Source organism: Lathyrus oleraceus, chromosome 7, assembly GCF_024323335.1.
Source record: "Lathyrus oleraceus cultivar Zhongwan6 chromosome 7, CAAS_Psat_ZW6_1.0, whole genome shotgun sequence".
NCBI lineage: Eukaryota > Viridiplantae > Streptophyta > Magnoliopsida > Fabales > Fabaceae > Lathyrus > Lathyrus oleraceus.
The window spans coordinates 210,016,870-210,029,586 of NC_066585.1; the positions used below are offsets into that span (position 1 = coordinate 210,016,870).

A 12,717-nucleotide genomic window follows, 5' to 3' on the forward strand; every position below is an offset into this window, starting at 1 on the left:
TTCTATATACAATTTAAATAGTGAATAAATAATAAAGAATAAAGAAAGCAACAAGGTCTGAGAAGTGATGAAGCAGTGTTGGATTAAATACGCGATGACCCGAAAGTGACTCACAAAACTTGATTCGTCGTTGCTTTCTCTTTCTCTCCCTTGAACAACAGAATCTCCACATTCTCCATTTTACCCTTCCCATTCACATTTAACCCACTTTATTACACTAGCTATTTATTCTTTTTATTATTCCATTCCATCATCAAAATTATCTCAACTCACTCTCCTCATTCCCAATCTTTTCTATTCTATAAATCCCATAACATCTTCTACTCACTATTTCTCTCCCACAATCTTCCTCTCTAATAACTCCTCCAATCCAACGGCCTATATTCATCCTCAAACAAGATCTAATCCAATCCAATGGGTTCTGTTTCTTCAGAACTGACTTTAGATTTAACACCCACTTTCGTCCCCAAAACCATCGCTAGTTTTCTCTACAATCTTTCCACAATTCAAACTTCCTCTCATAAACTCTCTAAACTCCACGATTTTCTCTCCAGATTGGAACAAGAACTCAATAAGATCCACGCATTCAAACGCGAACTACCTCTCTCCATGCTCCTCTTAAACGATGGTAATTCCTTACGTTTTAATCCATTCAATATCTTCGTAATTGTTCTTCCTATTGATTTTGATTTAATAATTATTCTGTTTTTTTGTGTGTTCCGCAGCAATCTTAATTTTGAAGGAGGAATTGGAGAAATGCAGACGTGAGAATTGTGTGCCGGTTTTGGAAGAGTTTATTCCGTTGAAGAAAGAGATTGATCATAGTGAGGAAAATCATGATATTGATAGAGATAAGAATAATGAATGCAGAGATAAGAAGAATTGGATGAGTTCTGTTCAGCTATGGAACACGACCACCACAACAACCACCACCACTACTAATAACAATGATAATAATAATAATGCTTATGAATCTGATCATAAAGTTCGGAACAATCAAAATAAATTAGAAACCAAGGTACTATAGTCTATACATAAAACAATTAAGCAATTAAAATACAACATTTTTTATTTATTTATGATTTAAGTTTTTTTTTTTATTTGGTGATGGCAGAAAAGGGAAGAGGAAGAAAAATCTGTGACGGTAGCTGAAGATCGTTTTCAATCTTGTAGTAGTAATAGGAATGGAGGAAGTGCTTTTATGCCATTTTCTACGTATTCTTCTGTTCCTGTGACGACGGTTACATTGGCTGCACCTAAAGATGAGAAAGATGAAAGTGGTGTGAATAGACTGTCTTTTATGATGCCTGGAGTGAAAGGTTTGAGGGAAGGATTTGATTCGAGGGGATCGAGGAGTAGTTCCAGCAGGGCTGTTTCTGTTTCGTCTTCTCCTCCTACGGTGCAGCCGAGTTTGCGCAGCGCGCCAGTTCAGCCGCAGCAGATTGCTAGGAAACAGAGGAGGTGCTGGTCGCCGGAGTTGCATCGGAGATTTGTTAATGCATTGCAGAAGCTTGGAGGCTCTCAAGGTTTGAATTTGAAACCATTATGAGTAGTGAATTTTATGTTTTTGTGATATAGTCACTTTCTTAAATTGGAAATGTACATTTAGTTTATTTGTATTCTCTTGTTGTTAGGTTTCATAGTGCTCAATTTTGACCAATTTGGTATTATAGGTTAGTAAATGGAAGGATATGCAAGAAGTTTGAAATTGAATGTTAGGGATTTGACGCCTGAAATTTGAAATTGAATGTTGTTCTGTTTAGTTCATTGGTAAAGTTATGATCCATGTCGTAGAGATTCGACAAGTTGACTGCCTAACACAATCCTCTTCTTTTATCTGGGTTGGAACCGGCTATGCATAACAAAGCTACCATATGCAGGATTCATTGGTAAAATTATGAATTGCTAAAATTTAGATCAGCAAGAAGACAAATAGGAGTGTTATATATAAACATGTCAATCTATAGGCCTATTCCTGGAACAATTTTTAATCAGGCTTTACTTATCTCGCGATCAAACTCGAGATTTCTAGACCTCATTCCCCTAGGAATCAAAGAGTTGAAACCAAATGATTTGGCTTTACAATTTTGCATTCATATATTTGGTAAGCTGAAATAATATTACATCTTGTTTGGTTCATTAGTCTAATAGACTCTTTTCCTGCTGCAGCAACGCCAAAGCAAATCAGAGAACTGATGCAAGTTGATGGCTTAACTAATGATGAAGTGAAGAGCCATTTGCAAGTGAGTTCTTGGTATTCTTTTTTCTCTCTTAACCACATGCTTTAAGCTTAGTTACTAGGTGTTTGATGATTATCAATCACATTATGTCGCGGCTATTGAAGTATCAGTATCGTAGATATAAGCGAGGTATACTAGACGGTTGTCTGGTTATAAGGCCTTAAGGATTGAGATTTGCGCGTGTTATCAAGTTAGGATTGGAGATTTGATATATGATTCGTTATTATTATTGCAGAAATACCGGCTTCATACACGGAGAGTTCCAGCTGCAAACGGTAACGAGTCTGTTGTAGTTCTTGGAGGTTTATGGATGTCTCAAGAACCATACAATGGATCTTCCAAAGGTAGCAGTTCGGCCTCCGGTTCTCCACAAAGTCCCCTTCATTTAGCTACAGGATCCCGGGGAGGGACATCCCGAACCGAAGGTGATAGCATGGAAGACGACGATGAAGATGCAAAATCAGAGAGTTATAGCTGGAAAAGTCATATTCAGAGACATGGACAAGTTGGTGTATAGGATTATACTCTCCACCATGAAATTTTGCAGATAAAAGTATACATGGGAGGAGTTTTACAACTACATTGAGAATAATAATACATGAATACATAGAGAAGAGAGAGAGGCTATTGGAATTTTATATAGAGTTTTGATTTGAGACTATGAAAATTATAATTTTATTAATCCTCTATTCCACCATGATAAGTAGCAGGTTATTTTTATCTATAATAATTCTTTCATTTGTTTTTGTCACAAGTGAATGTTATGTTTTGCTGGGTTATTTAGTCCCATGTATACGATCATGTCGTGGTTTTTTCTCAAACACGTAACATGAAGCATTTCTGTTACTTCACTTTGATGCTCAGTCTCTCATTGTAATATGTGAAATCAAAAAAATGTGAATATGGGAAAATTCTATCAATCTGTGGTTGTAATTTCACTCGTCAAAGTCGAATCAAAATTACATTTCGCAGTCTCACTTAAAGACTCATTTTATATAGAAATTATTAATACTTAACGGAATTATTTGAATAAGACACTTTAAGAGGAAAAATTTTTAATACTCAGTAAATTTTGAGTTAAGCTGAGAGACCTTCGTCAGCGGACAAATTTAGATGGTTAACACCTTAAATTCAACCTTATTAGATAAATAGTACTAGTACAAAAAAAAAATAACAAAAAAAATAATACTATGGTAAAAAAACATGTCAATATTAAATTAAAAATTTCTAATAAAATATCACATCACATACATAATTTCATCCACTATTCTAATTAGTCAATGGTTTGAATTTAACATCATTTTGTCCTTTCACGTAACCCTAAAGAGTGAAAAAACAACCAGTTATTTACAATGGATCAAGATTCAAGCATGACAAAAAAGTCACTTTCCCCCAAACAAAATCATAGAGAAGAATCTTGCAAACAAAATAATGAAGGAGCCCACAGTGAGGAATTTTTACCAATATACCCCAGTTTTTCAATTAATTTCCCAAAATAACCCACATTTCAAAAAAATTCCCAATCTACCCCACATGCATAAGGGAGGCGCCAATTGGATTGGCGCCCCCTCTTAAAAATTACAAGGAGGCGCCAATTGGATTGGCTAGGGCACCTGCCCTAGCCAATCCAATTGGCGCCTGTGTGTATTTTTTAAGAGGGGGCGCCAATCCAATTGGCGCCTCCCTTAAAAAAGCCTCAAATGAAAAAACTTCCAACATGAAAGTTGTAGATCTTTTCAAGACAATGAATTTGGATATAAATTTTGCAACATTTGGATTTTTTTTGAGAAAGTTATGGCCAGTTGAAGTTGGACTTCTGAGTTTTTCAACTGTTATCTGACCCATAATGTTTTGTATTATTGCATGTGTTTCTTTTAGGAATATGAATTTTTGTCCAACATAACATTTGAAGTAGACATCCTAAATTTTGCAATGCACTTGGTCCCACCTCAAAATAATAAAAAATGAGTGAGTTAGGTCCCTGCGAACTTGACCCAAAATTAGGGTTTCAACTGTAATTTGACCTATAATGTCTTGCATTATTTCATGTGTTTCTTTTAGAGTTATGAAATTTTGTCCAACATAACATTTGAAGTAGACATCTTAAATTTTCTAATGCACTTGGTCCCACCTCAAAATAATTAAAAATGAGTGAGTTAGGTCCCTGCGTGGTTGACCTAAAATTAGGGTTTTGAAATGTTTTGAAATGAATGATGAGCTTCCAAGTTTCAAATGGATTTTTGATGAACATGAAAGTTGTTCATATGGCGACTGTTGTTAAAACTTGAATGGAGGCGCCAATTGGATTGGCTAGGGCAGCTGCCCTAGGCTAGGGCAGGTGCCCTAGGCTAGGGTAGGTGCCCTAGCCAATCCAATTGGCGCTTATGTGTATGTTTTAAAAGGAGGCGCCAACTCAATTGGCGAGTCCCTCATAAAATGCCTTTTTTGTCTTATAAATAGATGCGTTGTGTGACCTATTGTTCCACAACTCATATAATCATTTGGCTATCATGTTTGGTGTTCGTCGTCGATACGGTAAGGTGATTTATGCGAGAGACAAACCGCAATTGCTGATGCTGTTTTGGAACATCACCACGTTAGATCAACTGAAGAGGGAGCTGGTTCGATGGTTAGACGGGAAAATACCAGAAGGGGAAAAAATCAGAAGTATTGAGAGACTTGACAGTATCTTTGGTTGGGTGCGAATGAGGACTGATAAGGATGCTAGGGAAATGATGTTCGGTCGAGACGACATTAATTTGATTGTTGTAATCAGTTAGAATTATTTATGTTTTCAGATGTTTTGTACTGATGTTGGTTATGAAACTCGTTGTAACAAGAACTTAATGATATATAATGATTGATTGTTACAGAAATACAATGTTACAACAAGCATAAGATGTAGATACAATGTTACAAATAGCTTAAGATCTAGATATAATGTTACAATAAGCTTAAGATGTAGATGATGCTCCTTGATTGGGACAGTTGTTTTTGTTGTGTCCTGGTTGACGACAGATACTACATAATCTTATCATTTTATCTGTGGAATCCATCTCTGTTCTTATACGTGTGCTGTTTGGCCTTCCTTTCTTCTTTCTACGCATCTCTTCATTGTGCCAAACAATATCTCCTTCATATGGAGGCCAATAATCCTCCATTGGTAGTACTGAAAAGCTTTGACTATATACATTCATGATGGTGCTGGCCTTGTACACATCAGATAAATGGGTGTAAGCGTCTTGACGAGTATAAGCGCATGCTGCAATGACATGGGAGCAAGGTATGCGGAAGGCCTGAAATTTTCCACAATCGCACCAACTTGTGTTTAGTCTAACAGCGTAGGCTAAATTTGGTCTCCCCTCGCTGTTGCCCATTGTTTCCTGGACGCTGAAATTTTGTCTATGACGGTCAAACACTGTTACAGCGTGTGTCGTAGCTTTGATGCTCTCCTCTTTCATGACCTTCATGCAACATTCACTGAATACTTGTCCGGACATTAACACTGCACTCCATCTTTCACCTCTGCTTGCGAACATAGAAGCCAACCTATAATAGGTTGATCTTACCAAGGTTGTTATCGGCAGGTTTCGTATTCCTTTAAAAACCCCGTTCATGCATTCCACAATGTTTGTTGTCATGTGGCCCCATCGACAACCACCGTCAAATGCTCTTGTCCACTGCTCTACTGGGATGTTATTTATCCATCTCCCCGCGTCTTCATTAGACAGTCGAATCTCATCACGATAATATTGAAAAGACGGTTGAGTTAACGCATACCCAGCATTCACCACCTTCTTGCGAAGATTCTTATCTTTTATAGCACGCATGAAGTTTTGTGCTATGTGTCTGATACAGTAGACATGTGTAGAAGGAGGATCATGCCATCCGTTTTCATGGTTGTTGTAGGCACTTTCGATGGCAGCATGTCTATCAGAAATCAGACATAGATTGGCTTGTGGTGCGACATGCGTTCTGAGATGTCGAAGAAAGAAACCCCATCCAGCAGCTGTTTCACCTTCAACAAGAGCAAAGGCAACGGGAAATACATTGTTGTTACCGTCTTGTGCAACTGCCATGAGCAACGTACCCTTGTATTTTCCGTATAACCAAGTGCCATCAATTTGCAGGAGAGGTTTGCAGAATGCGAAACCTTTGATGCAAGGGTCAAATGCCCAAAAGAGACGGTGGAATATTCTATTACCTGTAGCACAGGTTCCGTCTGGCATCATTGCTGGCACTGTCTCCAGAATTGCCACGGTTCCTGGGACATAAGTTTTTAGTGCCCATAAAAATCGTGGTAATTCTTTGAATGAGTCCTCCCAGTTGCCGAAAACCTGCTCAACAGCCTTTGTCCTCGCAATCCATGCTTTCTTGTAAGATGGAGTATAATTATATGTTGTTCGGATATGTGATATAATTATACTCACCTTCACTGATGGGTCTTTGTTTACCAATGGCAGAATGTCTCGACAAATCAATGCTGTGCTCAGTTGACGGTGATCTTGTGCAACGGTTGTTGCGACGCAACTGTGTGGTGGGTCTATTGAAGCGATCTCCCAAGAGTCATTTCTCTTCTTGTAAGATGCAGCCAAACGAAACTTACATAGCATGTTACAACATTCAATAACATACCTTCTTGAATCAGTGCGTTTAACCGTAAAGTCAACAAAGTTGTTCATGTGATATTTTTTGATTGCCAAGACACATTCCTCTTTGGTACGAAACATGTCTCCCACCTTTAATTCTCCTACTGGTCTCGGATACGGATTGTAGAAGACACTGTCGGACATTTCATCATCGTGAAGATCCATATTTGTCATATGTTGAGGAGGAATATAGACATGAGTAGGAGGTATTGGTGGTGGTTGACCCTCATCTTCATCGTCGTTATTCAGGATGTGATCAACCTGTATCTCAGTCTCCTCTTCTTCTTCATCAACAACGTCGACCTCTACTTCTGCTTCTGGGTTGAGTTCATCTGAGCATTGTGCATCATCTGCATCATCTCCACCAGCTGGATCCTGATATGTTACTTGAGACTGTTGAGACGGTATACATGGTTGTAAAGTAATGTACAACTCGATAGAATCCATGCCTGAATGTTCATGACTAAGAAACATGCTTTGCACATCTTCATCGTCTCGTATCTTTAGGGGGAAAAACTTGCATTGACCATTCTCAAAAAATATAGGATTCTGATATGTCATCCTTGACACAATACCTCCCTGTATAAAGGATTGTATTCTTTTTTTGAAATGCAAAAAGGTTGCATTTCTCTTCATCGAAACTCTAATGGTATCAGTGTTTCTAAAACAAAAACCATGAAGCTCAGACTCAAAACTTTCACCGTTGCAGTGAACGTTGATACTGTATAATGATGAAGATGACATTTTGGAGATGAAAAGTATTTTGCAAGTGCAGATGAAAGTGAGTGAAGATGAAAAGTATTTTGAAGATGAAAAGTATTTTGCAAGTGCAGATGAATGTGATAGTAAGACACTTAAATAGATGGTATTAATGTCTCACATTGAAGCTAGTCTGAGATACCGTGTCAAGCATGCAAGTAATTTCAGAGATGATGTGTCTGTCATGCAAGACAGTGTGACTTGATGTGTCAAGCATGCTAGCTAGTTCAGAGATGAGGTGTCTGTCATGCAAGACAGTGTGAGTTGATGTGTCAAGCATGATAGGTAGTCAAGAGTTAATGTGTCTGTCATGCAAGCTATCAAGTAGGTAGTCATCAACATACAGGAGACAAGACAGACACGTGTCGGACACCTAAGACGGTCAGAGATGAGGTGTCAATCCTGCAAGACAGTGTGAGTTGATGTGTCAGCCAGGCAAGCTATCAAGAAGCTAGTCATCAGCATACAGGAGACAAGACAGACACGTGTCGGACACCTAAGATGGTCAGAGATGATGTGTCAATCATGCAAGCCATCCATAAGTGAATTGTTCAGCATGCAGGAGACAGCAATGCCACGTGTTGAGCATGCAAAGGGTGGCGCCAATTGGATTGGCGCCTACCTTTAGGACTTGCACATGGTCGCCAGTTTGAATGGCGCCCCCCTTAGTCAGTCCTTGAAACCAAGCATTCAGAACTAGGCTTGCATGCATGTGCCCTAGGGTGTCGCCAATTTGAATGGCGCCCCCTCCTAAATAATGTACATGGGCGCCAAATGAGGTGGAGACACCATGCAAACACATTTTTTCATGCACTCATCCATTTGCCTATAAATTGATCCACTCCTTCAACAATTCTTCCACACCAACATTCTCACTACCTCATCTACATTTCTCACTACTTCATCTCCATTACTTCTTTTACAATTTCATCTCCAACAAAATCTTCCATTTTCATCTACACCAACTCCCCAACAATATGTCTTTACTCACAATGGGCGAGGCACACAGAGGAACAGTTGCAAACATCGCGACATACGTAAGTATTTTCTTATACTTCTTTTTTATGTTTCATCTCCACCTACCCCATTTTATTTTGAAATACCGACTTAAAAAAGCATACATTATTTCTATTATAGGATGTCTCAAGGTTTCGCACTCGAGTCCACGAATTTGTCCACATGGACCCGTTGATTCAACCTTATGTTGAACTTGCCGGTTTTGGTCACCTTAGCAAAATTATGTCTTGGTCTATAGATAACAAATTCATTCTCGCCTTATGCGAAAGATGGAGGCCAGAGACACACACATTTTGGTTTCCAACCGGTGAGTGTACCGTGACGTTAGAAGACGTCTACATGCTTTTAGGACTACGAATTGAAGGCAAAGCTGTTAATGGTAAGACCAACTTTCCAAATTCAATTTGCATGGAGCTTTTAAACGTTGATTTGTTAGATGATAATGCTAGGGGACAAGGTATACTACTTTCACGCCTAAAGTCATATTATAATAGTTTTTATTTAGATGAGCATTCTACCGAAGAAGCTCGAATCATTAAAACTAGGTGTTACATTATGTTGTTACTAGGATCCTTTTTATTTCCCGAAGGTAGTGGTTCTAGCATGCATATTATGTACTTACCTTTACTTAGACAAATAGATAGAATAGGTAGTTATAGTTGGGGATCCGCATGTCTAGCCTATCTCTATAGTTCTTTGTGCAAAAACTGCCACAAAGATACTTCTACATTTTCTGGATGTGCTGTTTTGCTACAAGCATGGGGATGGTCAAGACTACCGTCTCTAGCACCGGTCAATAGCAACCCCTTCACTTTTCCATATGCAAAAAAGTAAGTTGTTTAAATTGCTATATCTTTACTTCCTTCCTTACAGTTTATTACCCATAACTAATTTATTTTAACTTTTTGGTGTAGATGGTCGGCACGCGGTATGAATTACAGCAGATGTCCGAGACACTGTATTACTCAATATCGCAACCTGTTGGATCACCTTCGACCGGCAGACGTAAGCAAAATAATTACATTATTTCTTCATATTATATTCACTTTTTCTACATTCATTTAAATCCTATTGTCTTTAACATTTCAGTTCATTTGGCGTCCATACCTTAATATGGATCATGAGCATCAGATCAACCCTGAAGACGCAGCCGTATGGACAACATGCACACCAATAATACGGTTCACAACAGTGGAGCTGCACAACACCGATCGTGTGAAGCTGCAGTTTGGTATGGTCCAGAATATCCCAGATCCCCCAGCTAGCCTAGGAGAATGGCATATGCGTAAAGTGAACGACCAATGGAACTTCAACCCTTGGCAACAATTCGCAAGATCAGAGTGTCGCAAGTGGAAGCACCGTCATGACCATGTCTTAACTGACGCAGTCATGCCAAATGAGGTAAAACCAAGTCGTACTTATATGGCTTGGTATAGATCAGTTGGATTTCAATTCATCGCCGATGATATGTACCTCTACGACCCACGCCAGACAACTTACACACAAGAAGCCTCAACATCTAACCCCCAACAACATTCTCAGCCCAATTACTCACAACCACCTATCCGACAAACTTTCCGTTCCACAAACACACAAACATACAACCAAAACATGCCATTCACCCAACCCCAAAACCAAGAACATCCCCCATACCACCACCAACAAATGGACCATCAACCTTCGACCGAACATCGCTTCGCACCCACACCATCACCCTACCAAAGTCGCCTTACCCAAAACACTAACCGCCCCATCACCTACCGTAGCCAAGAACCCCAAACATCACAATACCAAAACATCCCACAACCATATCTCTTCCAAACACCCCAACAACCTTTCCAACCTTTCCTAGACCCATCATTGTCACCCATGTCCCCCTTCAACCGTCCTGGTCGCCCATCCATGAGTCAACCACACCCCAACTTCTCTGGCATGGGTCATGAGCTCAGCTACGCCGGTACACCATCATTGAATACTGAAGACTATGCTGAGTTGGCTCAATACCTCAACGGATCTTCTCCTGTAGGCGGTAATGACGCTCCTGGACCATCAGATGAACAAACACCGGTTCAGAATCGTCAACGTGGGTTAGGGCCAAGGGTTAGGATAGCTAGGGGATGTGGGACCGGAGGTCGGTTAGGTGATCCCGGTCATCACCATTAGGATTCATTGTGTAAAATCCAAATTTTATTAATATCAATTCGTATTATGTCAAATTTATCTTTGTGTATTCTCCAAACATTAAGTTTCTTTCATAATTCTTAAATAAACACATATCATAAAACAAAAATTTATAAGTCAAAAACCCTAATTCAAGGACTTGTTATTGTTATGTTGAAGGGCTTGAAGTTGGTCCCTTTTGGCAAAGTTCACATACACTTGTTTTTACAGAAACCCTAATTTTGGGTCAAGTTCGCAGGGACATAACTCACTCATTTTTAATTATTTTGAGGTGGGACCAAGTGCATTGCAAAATTTAAGATGTCTACTTCAAATGTTATGTTGGACAAAAATTCATATTCCTAAAAGAAACACATGCAATAATATAAAACATTATAGGTCAGATAACAGTTATAATGTCAAAGAGTCCAAGTTCAGGTGCCTATACCTTTCTCATAAAAGCTGCAAATGATGCAAACCTTTAGTCCAAATTCATTATCTTGAAAAGATATACAACTTTTATGTTGAAGGTTTTGTCATTTGAGGCTTTTATCATTCATACTAAAGGGCTTGAAGTTGGTCCCTTTTGGCAAAGTTCACATACACTTGTTTTTACAGAAACCCTAATTTTGGGTCAAGTTCGCAGGGACATAACTCACTCATTTTTAATTATTTTGAGGTGGGACCAAGTGCATTGCAAAATTTAAGATGTCTACTTCAAATGTTATGTTGGACAAAAATTCATATTCCTAAAAGAAACACATGCAATAATACAAAACATTATAGGTCAGATAACAGTTATAATGTCAAAGAGTCCAAGTTCAGGTGCCCATACCTTTCTCATAAAAGCTGCAAATGATGCAAACCTTTAGTCCAAATTCATTATCTTGAAAAGATATACAACTTTTATGTTGAAGGTTTTGTCATTTGAGGCTTTTATCATTCATACTAAAGGGCTTGAAGTTGGTCCCTTTTGGCAAAGTTCACATACACTTGTTTTGACAGAAACCCTAATTTTGGGTCAAGTTCGCAGGGACCTAACTCACTCATTTTTAATTATTTTGAGGTGGGACCAAGTGCATTGCAAAATTTAAGATGTCTACTTCAAATGTTATGTTGGACAAAAATTCATATTCCTAAAAGAAACACATGCAATAATACAAAACATTATGGGTCAGATAACAGTTGAAAAACTCAGAAGTCCAACTTCAACTGGCCATAACTTTCTCAAAAAAAATCCAAATGTTGCAAAATTTATATCCAAATTCATTGTTTTGAAAAGATCTACAACTTTCATGTTGGAAGTTTTTTCATTTGAGGCTTTTTTAAGGGAGGCGCCAATTGGATTGGCGCCCCCTCTTAAAAATTACAAGGAGGCGCCAATTGGATTGGCTAGGGCAGGTGCCCTAGCCAATCCAATTGGCGCCTCCTTGTAATTTTTAAGAGGGGGCGCCAATCCAATTGGCGCCTCCCTTATGCATGTGGGGTAGATTGGGAATTTTTTTGAAATGTGGGTTATTTTGGGAAATTACTTGAAAAATAGGGGTATATTGGTAAAAATTCCCCACAGTGATATATTATTATTATTTATTATGAGGGTCTGTTTGGTATAATAAGCTAGTGAAAATGATAGAATCTCTTTAATTCTATATACACCTTCTAAAATCAGGTTCAATTCAGCTTATCTCAACCAACTACCACAAATTAAATATGTAATCCAAATTCAACTTAAAAAAAAAATCTTGACAATATATATTCTGTAATACACCTGTTGGTAAACATGGAGAATAGAAAATCACATGGTAGGTTAGATTTAAAATAATAAAAAAAAAAAAGGCACATTTATGTAAGTATATCTACCATGTAATGTCCCACCAAGAAACTATGCTTAA

General features: G+C 38.4%; 2 protein-coding genes across 2 annotated transcripts; both read left to right on the top strand.

Annotated features, from left to right (window-relative positions):
• Positions 1-216: 216 nt before the first annotated feature.
• Positions 217-2,937, top strand: LOC127101647 (myb family transcription factor EFM). The gene is made up of 5 exons (XM_051039116.1): positions 217-628; positions 726-1,018; positions 1,115-1,526; positions 2,170-2,243; positions 2,476-2,937. The coding sequence occupies exons 1-5, from the start codon at positions 415-417 to the stop codon at positions 2,755-2,757; spliced, it is 1,275 nt and encodes a 424-aa protein (XP_050895073.1). The 5' UTR covers positions 217-414; the 3' UTR covers positions 2,758-2,937.
• A 5,590-nt stretch (positions 2,938-8,527) lies between these two features.
• Positions 8,528-10,881, top strand: LOC127107685 (altered inheritance of mitochondria protein 3-like). The gene is made up of 3 exons (XM_051045001.1): positions 8,528-8,685; positions 8,786-9,670; positions 9,755-10,881. The coding sequence occupies exons 2-3, from the start codon at positions 9,596-9,598 to the stop codon at positions 10,826-10,828; spliced, it is 1,149 nt and encodes a 382-aa protein (XP_050900958.1). The 5' UTR covers positions 8,528-8,685; positions 8,786-9,595; the 3' UTR covers positions 10,829-10,881.
• Positions 10,882-12,717: the final 1,836 nt, after the last annotated feature.